This window comes from Pteropus medius, unplaced genomic scaffold, assembly GCF_902729225.1.
Source record: "Pteropus medius unplaced genomic scaffold, Ma_sr-lr_union100, whole genome shotgun sequence".
NCBI lineage: Eukaryota > Metazoa > Chordata > Mammalia > Chiroptera > Pteropodidae > Pteropus > Pteropus medius.
In genome coordinates, this window is record NW_024349799.1 from 16,838,261 (window position 1) to 16,863,746 (window position 25,486).

The 25,486-nt window shown below is 43.0% G+C and overlaps 2 protein-coding genes across 2 annotated transcripts in view; one reads left to right on the top strand and one right to left on the bottom strand.

Moving 5' to 3' along the window:
• Nucleotides 1-213: 213 nt before the first annotated feature.
• ITGAE (integrin subunit alpha E) overlaps nucleotides 214-25,486 on the bottom strand; it is a 57,780-nt gene continuing 32,507 nt past the window's right edge. The window contains exons 17-31 of the mRNA XM_039886394.1: nucleotides 24,029-24,159; nucleotides 22,634-22,788; nucleotides 21,337-21,465; nucleotides 18,186-18,259; nucleotides 14,878-15,010; nucleotides 12,802-12,900; nucleotides 12,237-12,316; nucleotides 11,467-11,544; nucleotides 10,894-10,957; nucleotides 10,699-10,806; nucleotides 7,234-7,290; nucleotides 6,830-6,925; nucleotides 5,635-5,730; nucleotides 1,631-1,741; nucleotides 214-1,348 (exon numbers count right to left, since the gene is read on the bottom strand). Coding sequence (XP_039742328.1) covers nucleotides 1,256-1,348; nucleotides 1,631-1,741; nucleotides 5,635-5,730; nucleotides 6,830-6,925; nucleotides 7,234-7,290; nucleotides 10,699-10,806; nucleotides 10,894-10,957; nucleotides 11,467-11,544; nucleotides 12,237-12,316; nucleotides 12,802-12,900; nucleotides 14,878-15,010; nucleotides 18,186-18,259; nucleotides 21,337-21,465; nucleotides 22,634-22,788; nucleotides 24,029-24,159 — 1,504 coding nt within the window. The 3' untranslated portion in view covers nucleotides 214-1,255. The remainder of the gene's footprint in view (nucleotides 1,349-1,630; nucleotides 1,742-5,634; nucleotides 5,731-6,829; nucleotides 6,926-7,233; nucleotides 7,291-10,698; nucleotides 10,807-10,893; nucleotides 10,958-11,466; nucleotides 11,545-12,236; nucleotides 12,317-12,801; nucleotides 12,901-14,877; nucleotides 15,011-18,185; nucleotides 18,260-21,336; nucleotides 21,466-22,633; nucleotides 22,789-24,028; nucleotides 24,160-25,486) is intronic.
• On the top strand, nucleotides 7,460-10,237 carry HASPIN (histone H3 associated protein kinase). Its single transcript, XM_039886395.1, has one exon. The coding sequence runs from the start codon at nucleotides 7,495-7,497 to the stop codon at nucleotides 9,853-9,855; it is 2,361 nt and encodes a 786-aa protein (XP_039742329.1). The 5' UTR covers nucleotides 7,460-7,494; the 3' UTR covers nucleotides 9,856-10,237.

Sequence of the window (25,486 nt, forward strand, 5' to 3'; positions counted from 1 at the left end):
CCAGAACCAGAAGAAAGCCTTCTCCCATCTGTCCACCTTCTAGTCTCATGCAAGTGCTTCTCACTGGCAAAACCTAAACTAGAAGCCCACTGCAAGGCAGTCTAGGAAATGTTTAAAGCTTTCCGGCCCCTGTGATACAGAGAGCTGGATAAGCAGATAAGGTAGTTAAGTATTTCAGTAAGTGGTGCTGTGAAAGTAGTTATGCTTCTGAGGAAAAAAAAAAAAACCGCTTAGGTTAAATCCTTAATTCACATCTGTATACACATAAATGCCAAAGAATTAAAATTCAAAAGAAATAATAATGAAATCATCTCAATTAGATAAAGACTGATTACACAGATTACTTTCTATATTACATACTTCTGCACCATTTAAGTTTTTGCAATGATTTTTATAATCCATGAAAACAAAGACTGTTCTCAGGAGTGGGGAGATGTCAAGCTTTAACAGCATGGGCCGTAAAAATAAGATATTAAGAGCCAAGCCGGCCTGTAAATAAGCCTTAATCTCTGTGCCTCCAACTCCCAGGCCAGGTTCTGTCTCCTGCTGTGGACAAGTGCTCTCTCGTCGTGACAGTATTTACTAAGGAATGAAAGTCTCCCGGAGCAACTAAGCAGGAAGCCAGTAAAGGACTGGCACAGTATTATTTAGGAGACATATTCATACATACAATAAAAATGAAATTACAGAACAAAATCCTGGTCTTATTTTCTTTTCCCTCCCTAGTTCCTATTTGATGACTTTTATTTTTCTACTTTTTATATTTGTTCTAGAGTAGTTTTTCATGGCCTGATTTGAAATAGTAGGCAACAAGATCTTAGGATCTTGAAAATACCAGTCTAGGAATTGCTTGTAACTACTGCCTTCCCAAGATGTATTTCATAGAACACTATTTTGGGAGATGTTAATAGTAATGCCAAGAAAAAAGAATTCTCAGGCAAATAGGGTTGGGAAATGCTGTATAACCTCCTCTTGGAGGAAAAAAAATCACAAAGTATATTATATTTGCATATTAAAAGCACTTCCATAAAGAAAACAGTTTAACACTATTTAACACCAAATGTTTCCCAAATTTATTTTTCACAAAATGGAGACACTTTTGAGACAATGTATTATTAAAAAACAATAGTCTACAAACAATTTCTTAGACTTTGCTCTTGATCATCCTGAAGGAAAAAGTAATTAGTACGATGTCAAGTCTCTAGAAGTTCGAGGACTGGTTGATATTCTCTCTCAATGAATGAGGAAGCTGGTTCTAGTCTTCTGTGAGTAGATTCTCTGATTTCAGCTGGGCCTTCCTTATGCTGTCCAAGTTCAGTTGTTGATATTTTCTTTTAAAAAAGCCACACTAAAACAAAGGGAGGAAGCCCAAATTACAGACCTAAGATATCTATCTTAGAAAACCATTTATCTATTGTTGCCAAAAGAGCCCTTATACCTCCTCTGCTTCTCAAGCTTTCTCTGAAATCTCTCTCAAATGATACAGTCCTACAACACCCATCTTAAGTGCTGCCTTTTCCACAAGATTTCCTGGTGCTCATTTCCTGGCAGCTGCTCTAAGTTAGGGGCTGACTGTCCCAGAAAGTACTGTACCCAACACCAGAGCCTTTATGAACAGTATAGAACTGACCTTGAATAGGATGACTATAATGAGAATCAAAACCAGAAGGCCACCAACACTGCTTCCAATGATCAGAGGCAAAGAAAGGTACGTCTCATCTTTCAGGAAGATGACAGTGATCTAGAAAAAGACAGATCATCCAATAAGTCAAGTAAAGCAAATGAGAAAAAAATTCCCTGCATTATTTTGAGCCAAATATGTGTAGAGGCTTACTAGTGCCAGGGTACGAAAGCCTGAACTATAATGGATTGCTGGAGGCTCACTGTGGACAACTCTGAGAGTTAAAAATTCCAGTGAACCCAAAAATTTACCTCCAGGAGCTTAACCAGGTTCTGGCAGGGGGAAGGAAAAAGGAACCATTTTGAGAGCTTGTTTGGGGGGTCCGAGCAAGGGAGCACAGCTACGCATATGCTCTTGACTGAAGAACGGTCCTCTCCTCTATCGGGAAAGGTCATCTTCAAGCACACAGCTTCCAGAGGGACACACATGGAGAAACCGGGGAGGAAAGGGACACTCACCGAGTCAGCTGAATCGACCCCGGTGATCAATGGGGTGAAAGATGTCGCAGCCAGACTGCCCTCCCATTCAAAAAGGAACCATTTTGAAATAAGCTAGGGTACTCCATTCTTCTTAAAGAGGCCTGCTCTCAAGGGAACTAGTTAGCCACAGCCTAACCTACTGGGGTATTATTATCAGAGCCTAACAGACCTGAAGGAAGGGAAATACCCACCTAAGCCCACTCTAGCTATCCTGTCCCACCTAAGGGGGTTGAAAAAAACTGAGAAACAGTTGTGAAGTTCACAGTCCAGAGATACAGGCTCACTAAAAGACTGAGGCCTACTTGTAGGAAGATTTACACTTCCCCTCCCCTACACTTCACCACGTTACTAAAAGCCTATTTACGGCAGTTCTTTTTACCTGATATATCATGTCAAGCTATCGAGAAAAAATTACCAGGCATACCAAAAATCAAAAAACACAATTTAAAGAGACAGAGCAAGCATCAGAACCTGACATGGCAAGGATGTTGGGATTATCAGACTAGGAATTTAAAACAACTATAATTAAAATGCTAAAGGCTCTAATGGATAGTCAGTATTGCAAGAACAAGGACAAAAACAGCTAAGCAGTATAAGTGGAGAGATGGAAATCCTTAGAAAGAACCAAAAAGAAATGCTAGAGATAAAAAATATTGTAACAGAAATGAAGAATGCCTTTGATGGGGGTCATTAGTAGACTGAACATGGGTGGCTGAGGAAAGAATCTCTAAGCTGGATAAATCAACAGAATTCTCGAAAAGCAAAGAGAACAAAAACTGAAAAGAAAAAAAAAACAGAGCACAGTGAAATTATCTAATGACTAAAATACTTTATAGAAACCATTTTGTTTTCTAATATAGACAAAGAGCTAAGTCTGTCAGGGGATTGTGACCTTGTTAAGGATTGTGACAGTGTAACGGAGGGTCCCAAAAGGATTAAGATCTCTGGGTTTTAAAGAATACTGACAAAATTAAGATTCTATATCTAGCTATGTATTACACATCCTTGAGCCCCAAGCTCATCATCTTCAAAATGATAACGTATTTTAAATGATCTCTAAGTTCTTCCCAACTCTGTTCTGACAGCTCTTTTTGAGCTTGTACAAATCCCTAAAGTCTGTGAATACATTTTTCCCACACAAAAGATATTACAAAGATACGGTCTGCTCTTCACCAGACTAAAGTGTATATTACTTCAGACACACGATAATAAATGTAAAACAGCATGCATGGGTAAACTTGTAGAGCTCTTCCATTAGAAACCATCCCCAGCACCATTGTCTAAAAGCTCACTCAATTTCAGAATCTAAGCTCTCTTCTCACTGATAGGACTCAGCTAGAAAGCTGAGGGGATGTGCTTCCCAAGTGAGATCCAGATATGGCCTTCCCAAGTTGTGGCCATACACCAAAGGGCCACTAAACGTCTCTGCCTGCCCAAAACACTGAGTTTCTTTCATGCAAGTGTTTAAGGTCTGTAATGCTTTGGAGAGAAATTCTGCATCGGAGTGGATGGCTGGACAAATTTATCTTTAAGATCTTTTCTAATTAAGTTACAAATGCTGGTTACTTCCTAGGGTTGACCTTCTATAGCCGAACTTAACAAGAGTTAAGGGCCTTGAGAGTAGGAGGGAGCAAAACAACAAAGAGGGAGGAAGACTAAGAAGAGAGCTCGCTTTTTCTTCTACAGAAGAGTAAAGTGTGGGGAGGGGGAGGTCTTGAAAACCTTGTATAGGAAAGTAATGGAAGAAGTCCCAAGGTGATAGTGGTGGACAGTCAAGATCTGAGTAAAAGAAATCCTCCTATTTCTCAAAGCCTCTTCCCTTTTCCCTCTTGCAAACCCACGGGTTTCTAAAGTGCCCCAAAGCTGCCCTGGTAGAGGTGAAGGGAGAAGCAGGACAAAGGATACCACTGCATATAACAAACACTGACGGTGACTTACTCGACAGCCATTCTCTCTTTTTAGATTTTGTTCAGAAATAATCATTGGTCTAAGCTAATCATGACAAAGCTATTCCCCTTTGACAGTAACTGACGTGAGATCCGGTTCCCACTATTAAGATATAAGGAGATATGTGCTGGGAGTTTTTAGGAAAAATTTCCTCCCTGAAAAGAGAAAGCATGTAAAGAAAAAATCCTTTTGCTACTGACCTCTTGCTTCCTATTTTGTATTCTGCCATGTGAAAATATAGCATTGGGAAAGGTGGCAGCTTGGTGCTGGCTATGAGGGAAGGCATCACCAACACACAGATGTATGCACAAGATTCAAAGGAGCTAGCCGTTGACCCTGGTCTGCCTCTCTCACTAGAAGAACAACATAATGCCTTTACAGTACAGGAGTCTTCCCTTACTTGATGCTGAAATGTACTTGGATACACAATTATTTATACTCACAGATTCATTATAAGTCAGGTACTTATTGTCAGGAACTACTTAATACTTTGCTTAGGGTACTGAATTTAAAGAAAGGAAAATAATTGAAGAATCTATACTGTAGAAATAAAAGCATCAATTAAGTAAGGGGAGAAGTATATAAATAAATTATTTAAGAACGTGCATATAGAGAACTGTTAACAGTAACTTCTTTTGAAAAGAGGGAGTCAGGGGTGTGGGAAGCGGGCAATGAAGGAACCATTATTTTTCATTTGGTATCTTTCTGTAAGGCTTAGATTTTTTTTGCCATTATTTCTATTTTTCAAAAATCTGGGCAGTGAGATAATGGGGCACATCTCTTTCTTCCCTACCATTTCCTGGATTATAAATGCTTAAAAATAAAGGAAATGTTATTTCTGACATGTCTAGAGAACTGCTTTCTCCTCCTCCAGGGAGAAAATCAGAGGACCTAATAGTTAGCAATCCTGTCTCACTCTCTTGACATTCTCTCTAGTAATGAATCATGCCTAATAAAGAGGATGATCTCTGAAGCCAGCAGCACATCTAGGTGAGTGTCAACAAGAATGACAACTAAGGGGGGCACACATAGATCACAGATGGCAGTTTGTCTTGTAGTCATACTTCTGCAAAACAAATCCCAAACGTTCTAGTATTTAGTCTAAGACTTGTCAAAGGGAATATGCATTCCTGAGTATTCTAACTTTTTAATACTGTACGCAAACATTGATACTACATACTAGGAAGAGTTAATACATACAAAAAATAACTTCTCATTTCAGAAACTTTTTTAAAAAATACCTTTTTCAGATCAAAGTATATGCAGCTGTCAATTCCAGCCTAATTATTTCAGCTTAGACTTACTCAACTTAGGCCTCTTTTCAATAGCTTCATTTCACAGGTGGAAAAACTGACAAAGGTGACTAGCTCAAGGTCACAGAGGCAGCTGGTGGCAGAGTCAAGATCAGGTGATAAGACTGAAAAAAGGAATAGGGCAATAGCAAAGCACCTGTACAGGGGCTCCAAGGCTAGGCACAGTTTTCCTAGGACACTTACCCAGAAAAACCATAAAATAGCCAGGGATTACCTTAGTTTTATGGTTCTCTGCATTCAGCCCCTCATATAGAGATTTGTTGAAGGATATTTCACCAAGGATCTGCAGTTCAGTTACATCTCTTAGTAACTATAAGAGGGAAGGCAAGAAGAGGAAATGTTTTAGACATGGACTTGTTCACCATCTTTCCTTTAAACGTGTTCCTCCTCTAGTATTCCTTAGCCTAGTTAATGGCCTCAGCAACCATAGTTATCCAAGCAAGAAACCTGCTGTTATTTCTCAACTTCTTTTCCCTCACTCTTTACCTCACATGACACCCTCACCCACCCACACTCCCGCCTCAAGTCAGTTCTTAACAATTCTTCCATATTTTTGAGTCTCTTTGCAACTGTCCCTTTTTCTCCATCCCCATAGCTACTTCTTCAGTTCAGATCTCATCATTCTCACCTGAATCGCTGCAAGACGTTAAACTAGATCAGTTCCCACTTCTGAATGAGTGATCAGGGAAGCGCTAAGAGGGTAACATTTGAGCTAAATATAAGAAGAAACCACATACATGAAGATCTGGGAGAAGAACAGTGTCATACAGAAGGAACAGCAAGTACAAAGGTCCTGTGGCCAGAACAATAATCTCAACGTGGAGGAACAGAAAGGACAGAATAGCTGGAGTATAAGAAGCAGGAAAGAGGAGAGTACTAGGAGATTAAGTTAAAGAAGAAATCAGAGACCGGATCATGTAGTTCCTTGCAGGCCACCCAAAAAGTATGGATTTTAGTCTAAGTGTATGCAAAAGCACAATGTTTGCTTTTAAAAGATAGCTATTATGGTGAAGAATGTTTAGACAGGGTATGGCAAGAGCAGAGACAAGAAGAGCAGATAGAAGTTGCTGCAATTGTCTGGGCGAAAGATGGGGGCTGGAACTACAAAAGAAGCGGTGAAGATGGAGAGAACTGAATGGATATATATAACATATTTTGGAGGTGGAATTCCAGAGCTTGCTGCTGGAATAGATATGCGGATGTAAGAAAGAGAGGAATAGCAAGTAATTCCTAGGATTCCTACTAAGAAACTGGAGTAGTAAGTAACCCTGAGTAATTGGATAACAGGTTGGGGCAGAAGGTGGATCAGCGACATGTTATATTTGAGATGCTATTATCTTTTCTAGGAGAGACAGGTGTCCGTGAGCTGCAGGATAATTAAATCTGGAGCATTTCTCAGTCTCAAGTACCTGCTCAGACTGACTCAAGGAGAGCTCCACAGCTACGGTTACATTTTCTTTATCCGAAGTGATGGCACAGCTCACTGAATGCCATTCCTCCACATGCTGTAAAAGGAAAGCCTAGTTAGCACAATCCCTTTTCATATGGAAAAGCTGGAATTTTAACACTTAGCACCCACAGCACCTTAAGATCCCAGAGTAAGAGGGTGTGAGCAGTTTCGGCGTTCACCTCGGCTTTAGCAAAGCCGCAACCTTGGCAAACGTGACCTAGTGAAGAGGTTAAAGAGGGCCTTGGGGCTGCCCTGCACGTGCTACTTTTCTGGAAAACCTCGTTAAAGTAGCATCTGGGCCTCTCATGTCACCCAATTCAGGCCCTGCCCCCTCCCTCGGCCTCTCGGGATCACCGCGCTCACCTGAACCGGATCGCTCCCACAAGCGCGCTCCTGACTCTGAGTGCACACAGTGTACGCCTGAAACGAGAGCCATTCCCGCAACGCAATGAGGAAAGCAAACCGCCAGTCACCGACGCCCTCCCAGCTCCCGCGAGAACCGTCGTGATGCGCGTGCGTAAGACCGGGCGCTAGGACCCGGCGAGCAGGCCGGCGGGCGGGTGCGTCAGCGTCTGAAGGAAGTCTCGCGGTGTATGCATTCGAATCGTTTGGCGGGTGACGAAAATGGCGGCGTCACTCCCGCGACTCAGGAATCGGCTCTTAAGAACGTATGGGACTGCGGGCGGCTGGGGGGTGCGGCGGCGGCCAGGCCGGGCAGTTGCTCAATGGTTCCCGCCGCAAGATCCGAAGCGTTTCTTCAGCAGCAGCAGTAGCAGCAACGCCAGCAGCGAGGAACCCTCGCAGTCTGTCGCTTCCGACGATTCTGATGACCCCGACTTCTCCGGCAGCCAGGTGGGTCAACGGCGGAGGCGCGCTGGCGGTCGAATCTCCAAGGACCGGCCGAGCCCGATCGTGACCCCAAGACGCCTGAGGCTGCGATCTCGGCCCCCGCAGAAGTGCAGCACTCCCTGCGGCCCACTCCTACCGCCGCCCTTCCCCAGCAGCAACCCGGGCCGCCTCAGCCCGGACCTCAGTGTGTGCAGCCAGCCAAGGGACGGTGGCGAGCTGGGCAACAGTGCCTCTCTGTTCAGCCTTCTGGCCTCTCCCGGCCCCGGCTCTGCGTCCCCAGAGCCAGGAGACAGTGTCATCTGTACTGGCCCTTCCGCTTTTCCGGATGCAGCCTCTAAAGTTCCCAGAGACTCCCACCTCCCAGCCGCTTCTCTGGACCAACCACCTCACCCCTGCTCCCAGGAGGCAGCAGCGGAAGGAGGAGGAGGGTTCACCGGGTTGGCCCACCAAGCCTGTGCCAGCCTCAAGTCAGTTTTCTTGAGTGTTATGGACTCAGGAAACCCTGAGGATTCTGAGTTTGGGGCAGATGGGAAGAATATGAGGGAGGCCTGCTGTGAAAGGGAACTGGTGGGGAAAAGGATGGACAGCCTAGGTTTATCAAGCATCCATAAGAAGAGGGCCACAGACCAGGACTCTTGTCAAGAGATTGAGGCTCAAGGGGCTGTACAGAGAGAATATGAGGAGGCCAGTGGTTGCCAGGGTCGTGTTGTACCTGGAGAAGTCAACAGACCTGAGAGAACTGGGTCAAGCCAGAAAAGGAAACATCAGGAGGCAACAGAAACCTCCCTCCTCCATTACCACCAGTTTAAAAAGAGCCTAAAGGTAGAAAAAGACTCTTTCCTCACCCAGGACCTGACTCATTTACAGAATGACTGCTCTTGGACCAAAGCCAGGGCTTCCTTCAGTTTCCACAAGAAGAAGGTTGTGACTACTGTGTCAGAAGCATGCAGCAGCTACGCCATTGCCAGTTCTCTCTCTGGCTCCCTCATATCAGAATATTCAAACCCTCCTGTCATGAACAGAACAAACAGTGCTCTGTCCCCTTGGCACTCCTCTTCCATGTATTTGCTAACCCCCTTAAAGACACTACATGTCACAGACAAAAAGGCGTCTGATGCTGAAAAGGTTTACAGGGAATGCAACCAGGAGGGTCCTATCCCCTTTAGTTACTGCCTTTCCACAGAAAAACTGGAATGCTGTGAGAAGATTGGGGAAGGGGTGTTTGGCGAAGTATTTCGAACAATTGCTAATCATATACCTGTAGCTCTAAAAATCATTGCTGTTGAAGGACCAGATTTAGTCAATGGAGCCCATCAGAAAACTTTTGAGGAAATCCTGCCAGAGATCATCATCTCCAAAGAGTTGAGCCTCTTGTCTGATCAGGTATGCAACAGCACCGAAGGCTTTATTGGGCTGAACTCAGTGCACTGTGTTCAAGGATCTTACCCTCCCTTGCTCCTCAGAGCCTGGGATCACTATAACTCAACCAGAGGGTCTGCAAATGACCGCCCTGACTTTTTTGAAGAAGACCAGCTCTTCATTGTGCTGGAATTTGAGTTTGGAGGGACTGACTTAGAGCAAATGAGAAAGGAGTTGTCCTCCATAGCTACTGCAAAGAGCATTCTACACCAAATCACCGCATCCCTTGCTGTGGCAGAGGCATCACTGCACTTTGAGCATCGAGACCTACACTGGGGGAACGTGCTCTTAAAGAAAACCAGCCTCAAAGAGCTCCACTACACCCTCAACGGGAAGACAAGGACTATCCCTAGCCGTGGACTGCAAGTCAACATCATTGACTACACCCTGTCACGCTTGGAGCGGGATGGGATCATGGTTTTCTGTGACATTTCCATGGATGAGGACCTATTTACAGGTGAAGGTGATTACCAGTTTGAGATCTACAGGCTAATGAGGAAGGAGAACAACAACTGCTGGGGTGAATATCACCCTTATACTAATGTGCTCTGGCTACATTACCTTACTGATAAAATTCTGAAAGAAATGACCTTCAAGACTAAATGTAACACCCCTGCCATGAAGCAAATGAGGAGACAGATTCTGTATTTCCATAAGACAATGCTGAACTTCAGCTCTGCCACAGACCTGCTCTGCCAACACAGACTATTTCAGTAAATCAAAGGTACCTTCGTGCCCCAAACTGAGAGGCCACTAGCCTTGACACCTCAGGTGCAATCTCTATCCCAAGAGCAGGGTGGAATTCCCATTCTTCCATGTTTTCAGTCAGCTTTTCAAACAATTTTGTTTCCAAAAGGAAACCGAAACGTTTGTGGAAATATTTAAACAAGAAATGTTCTTAAAATACAAACTACACATGAGAACAAGTGTTCACAAGTTATAAGCCCTCTTTCAGCAGAGTCCATTCTGTAAGTTTCCATATTTTCATTTTTGAGCCTTAACACTTTATGTAGCCTGAGCAAAAAAAAAAAAAAATTCAAGAAAGCCCACAGCCTCAGCTGTCTTACTGATCAGAGCCTGTTACTGTAGGTATCATAAGGCTGGCATTGGGAGCCATACTACAAATGAGTCAACAGAACAAAGAGGCTGAAGCAAGGCAGAGACCAAGACAGACTGGAGGGAGAGAGGAAAGGAAGGTGGTAGACAGTTTACAGGGAGACATTCAAGGAAGGCCACATGTTTATCAAGCTCATTTGCCAATCAAAGAAAAGCAGAATTTATCGATTTTCAACGGGAAAATAAATGTCTCCATGGCTACTAAAAAGGTTTGGATTTTTGCTTATTTTTTATCAAGGGAGGGAAAACTGTAAGGTTGCTTTAAGAGCTGAGTGGTTGATGTTCCTTCTAAACATGACTTTGGTAATTTACTCCTAATGTGTTCCCAAATTAACTAATCTTGTTTTTACTCCTTTTCTAGAACTCTATAGTTTTTATACCTTTGATTATTCACAGTTGCTCTGGAAAGAGAGATAATTGTGATAAAAAACCACCTCTAAATACCTGAGTCTTTGTCAGGTTCTTCACTCTTATAAGCTGGAGACCTTGTAATTTGATTGGAACACAGATTTGAAGCTGGAATTCGGCTCCAAAGACATTTTCCCCATGTATCTGCAGAGTAAAACCAGAGAGTGGAAAGTCAAAGTTGGTGTTGCTTTGCCACCTATAGCTTTGCAATGATAAGTACTAAGCACTTACATTGAAGAGGAATTCTTTGTGGTCAGAAAGCCCCTGGCTTATGTTCATGTACATCACTGATGGTCTGCAATTGAGAGGACATGTGTTAGGCCTCAAGGCCCCCGTCTTGTTTTAAGTGAACCTGAATGCCACCAGTTGGATACCCTAGGACAGAGGGCACCATATCCTTAAAAGGAACCAAAGCTAAATGTCAAAATGTAAAGTGGTGGTAGGACAGCTGGGATTAGGTAGAATATTTGAATTCCATGTATTTGGGCTGGTTCTGTGTCTGTCATTCTTTAGAGTGGTCTTCTTTTTCTCCTTCCTTCTCCAGCCCATGGCCCCTCTCTTCTTCCCTCAGCATAATGACAGTACCTTTTTGTAGCAAGACCAGTTGGCACTGCTCCTTTGATTACTACCGTGGGATTATTAGGACCCAACTGTTAGTGCCAGAGAGATCAATGGGAGCCTGGATTCTAAGCAGCCTCCTTTCAAAGAAAGGCAGTGCTCACATCCAGCCTGACCACCAGTTCCAATCACAAGAGAGAGTACCTGAAGCTGTTGCACAGGTGTTGGCCCCTTAGAAGTACTTACTTGGGAAGAACTGCAATGAAGGCATGCCTGCATTGAAGGCTGTGGGTCTCTCTGACCAAAGATCTTCTTTCATTGAAACTAGGAAATAAGAGTGTCAGTTCACAGCACACCTGCTTTGTACATATGGCCACTTCTGTACCTTGGCTCCCCAGGGTCATCAGTGGTTGGATAAGAAAAGACTCTTGGAGATAAGCGAGTGCAGAAGACTGCTAAAAGACCCTACTTGGAGAAACACTGATTTAAAGAGGGTTTCTCAACCTCAACAATATTGACATTTTGGGCCATAATTCTTTTTGCGAGGCTGTCCTGTGTATTGTTAGATGTTTATCAGCATCCCTGGCCTCTACCCACTAGATATCAGTAGCACCCCCCAAGTCATGACAATCAAAAATGTCTAAAGGTATTACTTCAGGCTGTCAGAATCACCCCCATTTGACAACCTTTCCCAACATTATATTCCACTTTACCCCCAAACATAGAGGTTTTACAGGTAACAGCTTCTCCAAAGTTAAATGAACCAGAATTAGAACTCTAGTCCAAGGCTCATTCTACCAGACTAGACCATAATTTTACATTGTGTATCAATAAAAGAATGTTTTAAATATCTTTGATAACAAGAAGGAAAAGCCAGGCCACTGTGGGGACACAGTTGTCTTCTCTGGGTTCACTGAGGTTCTCTTCTTCCTAGGCAGTGTAGGAGCCATAGCACATGGGAGGGAAATTTCTTCCAGGACCATAGCCTGGGCTCACTATGTCACAGGCATACTTACTTCGTGATCATAACAGAGATATCAGCTGTCCTGTTTGGAAAGGCACTCTCCTCTAGCTGCCAAACTACTGAAAAGTTTGCCTATTAAAAAAAAAAAGTCACTTGATTCTTCTCTATAGTACTCACAATTCAAACTGCTTCCTACTAATTAAACAGGCCTGGAAAACATAATTCATATTCCTCACAGTTTTTTATCCTAGCATGCTTCCACGTTTATTATTCCATATAAGCCTCTTAATCCCTTTTTACAACTGAGGAAACAATTTCAGAGATTGCCCACATTACAGAGATCATCAGTGGCACATCAGGACTCTGGGTCTGATGCTCCTTCCATTCTACCCCCAACTTCACTCTGCTGTATTGCAGTGAGCCAACAGTTTGCCTGTGGCTGTATCCCTGACGCCACCACTCCCTACTTTCGGAGCAAACTTGGCAGTTCTAAGTGCTGCTAGTACAGTAAAAGGAAGCACGGAGACCACAACTGAGAGATTCCGATGAGACTGGGAAGCAGAAGACACAAACTCCAGGGTAGCGAGTGAGAAGAGTCAGCTAATCAAAACACTCACAGATGACCTCCTGAGTATGGGGTGACCAATCTTGCAGTTCATGACCAGGACAGAAGCACTTGGCTCAGGGTTATCACACTGAATGTTTGGAGAAGGAGGCTGTTAACACAGAAAAGACTATTCTTAAAAGGCAAAAAAAAAAAAAAAAACCAGTTTCTTCACACCAATTCAGCAACATTGCTGATTTTAACACATGCCAGACACCTGCTAGGAGCTTGGGACACAATATATCAGACCTAGTCCCTGTCTCCCTCACAAGCTGGGCAGGTGGTCTCAGTAGTAGATAGTTGAGGAATTCAAGTACAGGGCCTAAGGAGTGGTTCTCTAAGAGGTACAGAGAAAAGCAGTAGAGAGATGAATTCCAACTTGGAGGAATCTGAAAGTTTTCATGGGGAAGGAGACATCTGAACTGGGCCTTGGACCAATGCAAATTTACCATAATGTGATGGGCCAGAAGGTCAGCATGAGCCCAAGCACCACCATGCAGCCTTTTTCAATCATAATTCCTCATCTAGACCACTGAATATGGAAAATTATTTGAGGACTACTATTTTCTTAATTCTCCCAAGGAGGGTGCATCACTAATTCCATTCTAGATGCTTAGGAGATTATTTTATTCTTTTCATATAATGGATGCTGTCCTAGCCCAAATAGCCCCCACCAGGAACAAACTAGTAGTTTGATGAAGCCAAGTTTATTGACTCATTATAATGAGAAAACTGCACTGTGGTGTGTCTTCTCAAACAAGTAAAACAGTTATTAAAGGATTCTGGGGCAGGGAGGCATTCAGGTGAAATGGAAATGAAGCAGTGTTTTGTTTGTTTGTTTTTAATTTTAAATTAGTTTCAAGTATACAGTACATTCGTTAGATATCTATAATGTTCATAAAACAATCCCCGCAATTGCTCCCTCCCTCCCCCGGCCCTCCACTTAGCCATCATATTAATGCTAACTGCATTCCCTCTGCCATGCTCCCCATGCCCAACTATCAACTACTAATTTGTACTTTAACCCTTCACCCCATTCTCCCAGCCTCCCAACTCCCCTCCCCTCTGTCCATCACCAAATTGTCCACTATATTTGTGAGTCTGTTTTTGATTAGTTTGTTCTTTTTGTTCCTTAGATACCTCATATAAGTGAGATCATAGGGTGTCTATCTTTCTCTGTCTGACTTATTTCACTCAGCATAATAACCTCTAGGTCCATCCATGTCATTGTAAATGGTAGGATTTCATTTTTTTTTTTAATGGCTGAGTAATATTCCATTGTGTATATGAACCATAATTTCTTTATCCACTCGTCTGTTGATGGGCATTTAGGTTGCTTCCATATCTCGGCTATTTGTAAATTGCTGAAGCAGTGTTTGCATAGGCTCAAAACAAAGCAGGGTTGCGTGTAGTAGGGTCACTCAACATCAAGTCTGGACTGCAAAGTGGACCCAGAGACTCATTTCTTTGAAAACTTAAGATGGATGTGAAATTTTGTCCAGAAATGCTTTATGTGAAGCTCTGAACCTCAGATAGAAATAGACTCCTTCTCTGTGTCAGAGTAACTTAGATTCTCCAGGCAAGAGTGAGATGGTTTCATAATTACAGATATAATTGCAAACAGCAAAGATTCTGATTGCCTTTGATTTTAGAGAACAAAATTTTTCAGTTATATGTTACAGCTGCAGGATATCCTTGAGGAAAATATTGTTTCCTAGTGTTTTGCAGCTGGCTTTGGTCTGTGATCCCAGGCTAATAAATAGCAGGGCTGACTCTTACTTTTCCCATCCAAGCTAATTTATTAGAGATTATTTCTCTCTTGGAACCTGGGTTAAGAAAGGTTGCAGGCAGGGAGGAGTGATTGTGCAGCAAAATAGCACCATTGAAGGTTTGTGAGGTAGAGAATGACATGGCTGGATCTATGGCATATAGTTGGATTGGAGAGGATTCATCTAGTTAATAATCATTTATTGGACCAGGTTGAGGCTGGAGACAGAATTAGGAGGTTGCTATTGAAAAAAAGAAAAAAAAGGTATGCAGGGAGGAAAAACCATAAGTGGCATGTTTCCAAAACTGCTGTCATAATTACCTTTTGTATCTTCTTAAACTGTAAGTTTCTGGGGTAATTCAAAGCCATGCTTGTCATGTAGGAATCTTCCCCAGAGTTGGTTAGGCTAATGTTCATGGTCAGCTCCTTTGTGACACCCACCACCAGTTCCTGCCTGCCCAGGGTAGGCAAATAGATAAGTGTTAGCAGTTTATTTATTCTTTAAAAACTTAGATGAAATGCAGTAGCACATTCTTAACTTAGATAAATTGCCTAAAGGATACATTTAGCCTAGATTTTCTTCCCCTCAACATAAGCGAACACCTGGACTGCGATACCTACCTGAGTTGCTATGTGAGATAGTAATAATGACTGCCATTTATTTAGTACTTACCACATGCCAGGGACTGTACTAAATGTTTCATAGGTTCAATTTATCCTCATAATAACTGTATGAAACAGGATGGTTACTCTCCATTTTATAGAGCAGGAAACAGAAGCCAGGAGAGGCTAACTAATTTGCCTAGGTCTAACCACTTCAAAAAGGATTGGGAGAACTGGATCTAAATTCTCTTTCTACCACCAATTCACTGTGACCCTAGGCAAGGCACTTCATTACAAAATTCTTCCATTTCACACATATTTATGGAGTACTTTCTCTGTGCCAGATACCTTGCTCAACACTGGAGAAATAGCAGTGCATAAGACAGACCCTGCCCCTGGCCCTACCTCAGCCTCAGCTTTCCCACCTACAAAATCATTCAGGCCCTTCCAATTTAAAGGCTGTGGTTTGCAGCCTGGAAAAGAGAAGACCTGGGGATTTGTGAGTGCTTCCTTCAGTCCACTGTGGTACTGCGGGGCCTCAGAGTGCAGAACCTCTATCAATAATCGAGTCTACAGGAAAACATTAACAATACAAAGAAAACTTTGTAGCCATCCGAAATGTTCAAAGATGGAATATGTAGCTCTGGGAAGTAATGTGACATGTTTTGTTGTTGTGTTGTTTTCTATCACAGCTGAGAAAAGGATAGATTGATTGGAGGGAGAGAGGGGTCAAAAATAGAGCCTGCTTGGGAGAGCCATCTGAGAGATGACACATGCCTGAAATAAGACAGTAGTGTGGGGATGGAGAGAAGGGATAGAAACCAGAAATGGTAAGGCCGTACTTGTGAGCAGAGTAAAAAAGAGAGCCTGGTGCTATTCATGAGGGAGAGAACACAGAAGGAAAATCAGAGGGCGGAAGTTGACCAGAAGAGTTCAGTCTGGGACATGATGAGAGGTGCCTATAGTATAACAAAGTAGAGGTGTCGAAATGTCAGTTGGATATACTTTTCTAGAGCCTAGAGGAGAGACCTGAGAGTCATCACGGTATTTAACAGGGGTTCTTAACCTTAGGGCCAGGGACAGTTTCAGGGGCCCCAAATGCAAACACTGGTGTATGCACATGTAATCTTCTAAGGAGAAAGGTCTGTAGTTTTCCTTCGATTCTTTAGGAGATCTACGTCCACAAAAAGGTCAAAAATCACTGACTGAGACATTTGGATGCTGACAATTAGGTCAATACTTTTGAAAATTGAAGAGTGCTTGCTATGTACACTAGGGGGTGATGTAGAGCCAGCGTGTGTGCTGCATCTCTAGTTCACAAGGAATTGAGAGGGCAGTTCTTGGCTGTAATTAATTCCCTGTTGGAAACAGCTGTGTCTCCTTGTTAGGCCGGATTCCAAAGCACTCAAAAGTCTTGAATTGGACCCTTAGTGATTGAGATAGGCAGCGCTAAGCCATCCACATCCGAAACGCAGTCCTGCAAATATCTATGAGAGAGCTTACCAGGACTCCCGGAACTGTTCTTCCCCATAGACACCAACGCCAGCCAGCTGGCCATCAGTACCATATCACACACACAGCACTGGTAGCCAGGGAGGGCATTTTAAGACCATCAACGTGTCCAAAACCAAACTCATGATCTATTCCTCCACACCCTGCCTTCCAAAACCATTCTTCCAAAGGCTTCCTCAATTCGGTTCTTGTCATGACCATCACTGAAAAATTCAGCGTGATCCAAAGGAAACTTTGCAGTAATAGAAATGGTCTGTATCTGTGCTATTCAATATCATTAGCCATATGTGGGTATTGAGCACTTGAAATGTGTGTAATACAACTGAACTAAAATTTTGATTTTATTTACTTTTAATTAATTTAAATTCAACTAGCCAAATGTGATGAGCGGCTACTGAATTGGACAGCACAGTTCTAGATGCTCAAGCTGAAACCTTAAAAAACTTCTTAGACCCCTCTCTTTCTCTCACTCCCCACATCCAATCTGTCATCAAATCCTATGGGGCTCTCCCTTCAAAATATAACCAATCACTTTCATTGCTACTTCTCTGACCCAAGTCACCATTATCTCTCACCTGAGTAATTATAATATCTCCTTACTATCTCCCTGCTTCCACTTTTGCTCTCACAGCCTATTCTCAACACAGCAAAAACAATGATCCTGTTAAAACGGAATGTCATATCATTCCTCTTGCCTCCCAGCTCACAGTAAAAGCCCTTATGGAGGGCCTATGCAGCCTCAAATGACCTTTCCCCCACCCCCACATCATCTCTCCCTCCCTCATTCTACTGCAACCATATTGGTGTCCTGGCCATTCCTCCCACCTCCAGGCCTGTTCCCACCTCAGAGCATTTGCTATTGCTCTTCCTTCAGACACCCACATAGTTATTCCTCGACCTCCTCCTGCGTGTACCAAAATGTCACCTCAGTGAGCCCTTTTCTGACTACCCAAAACTGCAACTCCACCTTCACCCAGCACTCCCTCCAACCTTCCCTGCCTTATTTTTCCTCATAGTACATCTCATCAACATAAAATTTACTTATTTATTTTCTTCCCCTAAAAGCATCAGGAGGGCAGGGCTTTTTGTATCTCCAGCATCTAGAGGGTTTGGCATGGTGTAGATGCTCCATAAATATTTAATAAATTAAGTAATTCGGTTAAGAGATGAGTCGAGAAAGAGGTTACCTCTAATTGAGGTGGTCCTAGGAGCAAGAGACACTGGGTTATGGAAATAGCATTGCTGGGGACGTCAAGAGACCTGAGTTCAAGTCCACCAGATGACTCTACACAAACTCTCAACTACTGAGTTTGTTCCCTCATCTATAAAATGGGAAAACAAATCTCTGTCTTGCCTCCCTCATAGGGTAGCTAAGGAAGCAATAAGATAATTATTGCAAAAGCCCTTTGGCGGAGGAGGAGGAAGTGAACAATCGATCCTGATGAAGGGTTTGCCCAGGTCAGCCTTCAGGAGTAAGTTAATTGCAGAAACTATGACTACTGAATCCAACTCACTGAGAGGTGGTGGTGGCCAACTGCAACTCCGCAACACAAAACAGCTTATTCTTGCAGGCTTTCTCATAGGGCAGCTGTAACCAAACAGAAGGGCAGAGATCAGCCCAGGGACCATGCCATCCCCAGCAGCCTTGCCTCATGATCTCCCTAGGACACACCCGTCCCTCATGCTGACTCTAAGGTACAGTTACAGAGAGGTAAAGGCTGACAGGCTGAGGTTGTGTCCGCATGGCCGAGAGAGCTGTGACTGTGACATTCCTTGATCTTATGGGTAGGAGGTGACAATCAGGTACCAGTCAGGTGATGGGTGACTGTAAAGTAGGGGGCGTGCTAGGTCCTATAACACAGGTATACCACAAGTCAGTCCTCTGGCCAAATCAAAGACAGGGTGACCTTTGTGGAATTGTGGGAGTGCTTGTCACATGCACATCATGCAGATTAAGCTGCAACACTCACAACTTACTACTTTGAATACTTCGGGTAGGAAAACCTATGTGAAGAAAGGCTTCCTTAGTCCTTTCAAGCAGCAACAGCAGGGGCACAAATGGAGGATACCTAACTAAATATTGTCAAGATCCAGTCCTGCAATGTACTCTGTCCCCATGGCTAGTCTTTTCTGTAGGTTAAACATTCCCCTTGCAATCTTGCCTACATTAAAGCTAATTCAGAAAGTCTCATTGGGTCCAAAGGCCCAGTCAAGGCTGGAAAGCCCTGACTTGAAAAAATCAAAATTCCTAAAGAATCTAGGTTTATTTTTTATTGTGAAGGAAACACAGCCAGCTCCTTAACTGGGCAATCTCTGCATTTATCTCTTCAACAGCCAATGACCACCTCAGCGGCTCTATACAAGGACTGCTGGCTTTATACAAGGACTGTTACCATGGCCTGGAGCTGGAATGGGATTCCAGAGCTAGAAAGGAAACCTTCTACTTTGTGGAGAAGGGAGATGCATTTTCCAGAAGTCAGAGTTTGGAGCTCTCAGTGGGTCAACAGTTTGGAGCAGGGTTTTTCCAGTTCTGCTTTTAATATAACCAAGTAACCTGCTCTCTTTCACCCAATTCCAGTGAGAGAGCAGGGTTAACTACCTTAACCTCCCAGCTAGAACTCATTCTCTGGAAATATCTATGTGCCTAAATTAATACCATATCACTTCTCACCCATTTTATCAGTGGAATAAAAAATATCTTTACCAAACTATCAAAGTAATAATTGATTAAGACAGGAATCATGAATGAATGTTAAACAGGATACATACCTAATCTCAAGGCATCTCCCCATTAATTACAAAGGGAAATAGCACCAGTAATAGGACAAAGCCACATGAGATGCCTCCTGCTGGGAGGCACTTGGAAGGACACAACTTCACATCTATGATATTACTGCCAAAAATGCATAACCTGAATCTATTCATGAGGAAACATCAAACAGATTCAAGTTGAGGACCATTCTACAAAATAACTGGCCTGTACCCTTCAGAAATGTTAGAGTTATTAAACAAAGACAGAAACTTCCAGGTTAAAGGAGACTAAATATAAATTATGACAATGTAAAGAATGATCTTGGACCAGAAAACAATTTTTTTCTTTTGCTATAAAGGATGTTAATAGGGCAACTGATAACATTTAAATAAAGTTTATAGATAATAGTATTTTATCATTCTTAATTTCGTGGTTTTGATCATTGTACTGTGGTTTCGTAAGAATGTCCTTGTCTTTTAGGAACTATATACTGACGTATAGGGGGGTAAAGAGGTATATCTGTAACTTACTCTCAGATGGTTCAGAAATATGAATGTGTATATATGTGTGTAATATATGTATATATACTGTCTATAAAAATTGAGAATGATAAAGCAATGCGAATGATAAAGTATGTGATAAAATGTAAAAATGTTAACATTTGGAGAATCTGGTTAAAGAATGCCTGGGGATTCTTTGGACTAGTCTTATAACTTTTTTAGTAAGCCAAATATTTCAAAATAAAGTTTTTAAAAACAGAATATATATAATTAGCAATAATATACTTATTGACAAAACTTTATTACAGTAGTTCTCCAGATCTTTTCTGAATCATCTAACTGGCTGTCAGTACCAAAATTTAAAAAATTCTTTACAAAATATATATACTATTACAAAATTAAAAATAAAGTTTCTTGCCTAAAAAAATTAAGATGACAATCTTTGTTCATAAGGAACCTGATTCTCCCTCTTCCTAGGCAGATGAGCAGTGAAACAGTCACCTGATTATGTTGCTCTCTTATTTCTATTTACTACTATCTGTGACTATGCATTGGGTATTGACCAAAACTGGAGCTAAAGGTTTATATAATTTAATTAATATGGAGCATTTTGGTAAAAATAGTGAACAGTCAGAAGTATCCTATGATTACTTGGAAATGTGTTATCTGAAGTTTTCTGTGCCAGCGTGAACTATTTTTGGTTTTTTAGTTTTATTTCTGGAGACTCAATTTATTCCACCTAATTGTAATTATGACTCTAATGCTCATGTCAATTCTCTGATATTGCTGATTTATCTATACCCCATAAGGCTCTCTGAATAAAGACTAAAGAATATCCTGGGGTCTAGAGCTCGGGTAAGAACATAATCACCTTAAATATCATAGAATCAGGAAATTTGATTGTGTTTTCCCTCTGATTTCCCTTAGGTATGAGAAAAGTTTCTTGTGACACTACCCACCTGTTAGGGTGCAAGTTTTGTGGGCCAGACATTCAGCCTGAAGGTCCTGGGTAGGACCTGGGTAGACAGATGTGCAGAGGACATCCTCTCTACAATGCAGGGCAGGTCAGCTCCAGTCCAGTTCCCACATGGGACCCCCACCACAGTCATCAGAGACCGTTGCCAAGTCAGGCAATGTATTCATATCCTTCATTAAATATATAGCAAGCACTTTTTGTGAACATAAAAGAAGAACTAGTCTTGGTGGGTGGTTTGGTGATCAGGTTACCTACCATTAAGGCCTTACGCAAACTAACAACCATCTCAGGAACTCACTTCCCCCGTTTGTGCAGTAAAGGGCCCAAATACTGTCTAAAGACCCTCCCAACTCTAACAGTCTTTGAAGTTAGAGGAGCAGGTGCTTTTTGGGGAATGGCTCCCAGGAGGGTCTGGTCCTAGCTGTTGGTAGAATCACCTGGAAGATGGCAGAAGTCTCACTGTAGAGATCCAGGACAGGGTGGAGATGGTCCCTCTGGCCCTTGGGGGTCTGAAGTTGGTAGCTGACCTTGACACTGATATTGGAGAAGCAGTCCTCTTCACAGAGCTGCAGAGTCACCAAGAAATGCAGAGTTGGAGTTGGACGTGGGGGAGAGTACAACAAGGAGAATACTTTTAACTTTGATGTAGTCACAATAAGAAATAAATAATAAGAGTGGTGAGCCAGAAGTCCTAAGCCTCTTCCAAATAAACCAGGCTGAAATGGAAAGCTTCCATTTAACCAAACTCCCAAGAGCATTGGAAAAATCTCCTTTGATCAGTTATTACCTCAGATCTCATAACTCCTTATGGTTCCTGCCCCAATCACAAAGGGATTCTGGCCCTCAGGAGTTAAAAAACAACTTGACTTTATTCAGAGAGCAAATGGGAACCACAGAAGGGAAGAGTCATGGTGACATTTGTGTTTACAATGATCTTTCTCAAAGCAGCATGGAGGATATATTAGAGAGGTAAAAACCAAAGAAAAGGAAATTGATTGCCTGGGATGTCATTTGCCATTCTCTCTGAGTGAACCTTTCTGCCATGGTAGGATTTCTGAACACGAAAGCAGATGAGCATGATTCCCAGTGGAAAAGGTAGTTATGCTTTTATTTAAGGAAGCCATAGACTCTCTAGAAACTTTCTTAATCTGAACAGATGTGGAAACAGATGTGTAGCCAGAAGCATGATTTATAAGGTTATTAGAATAAATTATCCTTATAGATCCAAAGCTCTAGGTCCTGTCAGGCTCTGAGTCCTGACAAATACATTTTTTCATGTTTTGAGGCGCCTTTGTCAGGAGTAAACCTTTGCAAATGATAACTTTTGTCTTTCCATTTCTGCTTTCTCTAGTTCAATTTTCTGACGTTGATTTGTGGAAGGGCCCTCAGCCCCACTATTGTTATCAAGTGAGGTTAGATGACGCGGAAAGGGGAAGGGACCCTGTTATACTCAATTTGTTACCAAGAAACATGTCAGCAATTACAGTATTTCCCTTTTTGTTCAGCTGCTAGGAAGCTTGAGATATAGTTAGTGTTCAATTTCGGTAGGTTTTTTTAATTTAGATTTCTGGTATAATTAACTCCATCTCCCATACCATTATGTGGTTCTTGATCTATTATGATTATTTTAATTGCCTAGTTTGTATGGACAGATAGGTATCTTTCATTGCATGTACCTCAGTTCTCTTCTCAAAAACACAGACCCCTATGGATGCTTCTAAACTCCTCACTTACCTCTCCCTCTGTGGGAATGAGCAGGAAGGGCTTACAGAGATTGGACCACTCCCAAAGGTAGCTCTGACAAGTTCTTCTGTCTGAACACCGTAGTCTTTTCCTCTGCTTCAACACATCCACATCCAATGTGAAGTTCAGAGATGTCTCTCTGAGGCCTGGAAGTGAAGATCAGACCTTCCTGATGAGGCTAGAATGGGCAAGCCACAGACACGGGGCCTCCACTGTGCCTAAGGTTCCTTATGAGCCCCTCCTGAGTGGTATTCCTACATAGGCACTTCCCTAGGGCTGGACTTCGAGTTTCTTCACTTCAAAGGTTATTTTCTCGTGGTCTTCTGGCAGTAGGGTACCTCAATGCTCTAGCCCCAAACCCAAAGCAGCGTATTCCAAGGCCAAGTCAGTCTTCCCTAGGAGAAGGAGGGCTCAGGGCAGAGGCTGGCATTGAAGGAGAAAAGGAGGGAGAATAATACAGGGAATGGAGAGAGAAACCATAGAGTAAAACCTGAGGACAGCAGCGCTGGATGCACCTTATAGATTACCTGAACCAACTCCCTTACTGTACAGAATAGAAACCAGGGCCCAGAGAGTGAAAGACACCTGCCCAGTGTCCCACAGCCACTCAGCAGCAGCCATTCAGACTCTATGGTCTGAATCTTTCAGCTTATATGCTGGAACTGATAGGCCTGTCACTTTTTACCCTCACATTTGATGATGGCCTCCTTCTGCGATAAAGCCACCCTACCTGCTTTCTGACCTGTGGGAATCAGAGAGACATCTCAGGGATTGTTACTGAGAGAGTACACCCTGGGTCTGTTGCTGATGGATTATTCTGGAGGGGAGTTCTTGGGTTGGCAATAAGTACCTGGGCTGTCAACAAGCCAGGCCCACCCTCTGCTATCTGGAAACAGCCTCCCAACCAATACCAGGTAAGGGGATGGGAAGAAAGGCCAGGCCTCTGACAGGTTTACCAGTGCCACCTAAGGCAGGGAGACACAGTGAGGAGGGAAGGGAAGAAGCTGTAAATCAGAAAGAGGAATGGCACTTCTCAGGAGGCCCTACACATACACACACCTAGGCACAGTAGATGGGGATGGGAAAATGGCTGCCTTTTTCTGAGTCTTCTTTCAGAAACTCCACCCTTGAACCCTGAATAAAGGGTACAATGCCCCTCTTCCTAACAGGGTCAGATTAACCCCTTCAGAGTGCTGACTTAACAGCAGATCACCCTTTTCTAGGCAGTTGACATTAAACAGAACCTAATGTCAAAGGAACTAAGCTCCAAGTGGAGGGATTTCAAATACCAGGACCTCATAATACACAAACCCTCACCCCTGGCCCCTACTGAAGCCAACAAGGAATGACCCCAACACTGGGCGGGTCAGCGGGGCTGCCTGTTACCTGACTGAGCAGCTGTGGTCTCAGAGCTGATTTCAAAACATAAATAAGCATTCACGCTGCTGTTGAAGCCAATGGGCAGCGCTTTGGGGGTGAAGGTCATGGACACTTTCAGGCGAATCACAGGTCTTGAGCTAAACGAGACAGCAAAGAGGACCATGAGAAGTTACCATAGGACTTCCGGATCAGTACTTGGCTCATTCATTCATTCAATGAATATTTATTGGACATCTCTAATGTGCCAGCTGCTGTTCTGAGTCTTCAGGATACAGTAGGAAAAGAGACAAATCCCTGCTCTAGGGGGAGATAGACAACAAGCAAATAAACTAGAAGAAACAGGAAAATACTATGTGAGGTGATGCTGTGATAAAAATAGGATAAGGTCAGAGAGAATGGGGGCTACTTAAGTTGGGTGGTCAGAGATGGCCTCACTAATGGGGAAACAATTTAAGTTGAGATCTGTTAACAAGAAAGAGCCAGCTATATGAAGATCTAGGAGAACTGCATTCCAGGCAGAAGGCACAGCGAGTGCAAAGGGCCCGTGGTAGGAATGAGGTCAGTACGACTAGAGCACAGTTAGTGAGACAGAGGGTAGTAACAGGAGATGGGGAGGCAAAGCCGAGCAGGGCCAGGCCACGGAGAGCTTTACGGGCCATGGTAAAGAATTTGGATTCTATCCTAAGTGAGAGCCATTGAAGGGTTTTAAGCAGCAGGATGAAGGGATCACTCTGGCTGTTGTGTGGAAAATGAAGTACGGGGAGTGGAAGCAGGGAAGAATGCCATGGTGGTGATCCAGGCAAGTGATGGGGAGGTATTTTGGAGGCAGAGCCAACAAAAATGTGTTGATGGGGTAACGGGAAAGAAAAGAGGAATCAAGGATGACTCCTGGGTTTTTGTCCTGAACAAATGGTATCATTTGTTGAGATGGGAAGCCTGGGGTGGCATCGGTTAGGGGACAAGGAGGAGTGGGTGAGAATAAGAGGTCTGTTCTTAGACATGCTGACTTTGAGATACTAAGAGGCGTATTGAGTTGACAGCCAGGTTTGGGCCTTAGTGGAGAACACAGGGCAGATAGGTGCTCCTTCAGCTTATTTATGGACATGGAATTGATAATTCACTTAGGGATAAGCCCAGAATCTCTGAAATTAATAATGGCAGCCATCACTGTGCTAAATAAATACTTTATATAGATTCTCTCAATTAATCTTTGTAACTCTATGAGGTAGACACTATTATTATTCCCATTTATAAATGAGCAAATTGGGTCTTAGACTTCAATAACGTGCCCAAGCTCCCACCATTAAGTGAGAGCTGAGGTTCAGACCCAGATGGGCAGAGCCAGTTCCCCAAACCACCTCACTTACTTCCTCTCATCAGTGCCTAGTATCTTCATGGGGCCATTCGGGGAAGGGCAAGTGGGTGAGGCTGGGTCCTGGGACCCCAGAAGGCAGCGCAGACTCC

Bases quoted from the DNA above. Each gene is read 5' to 3' on its own strand.
- HASPIN (XM_039886395.1), top strand. From the start codon at position 7,495: ATGGCGGCGTCACTCCCGCGACTCAGGAATCGGCTCTTAAGAACGTAT.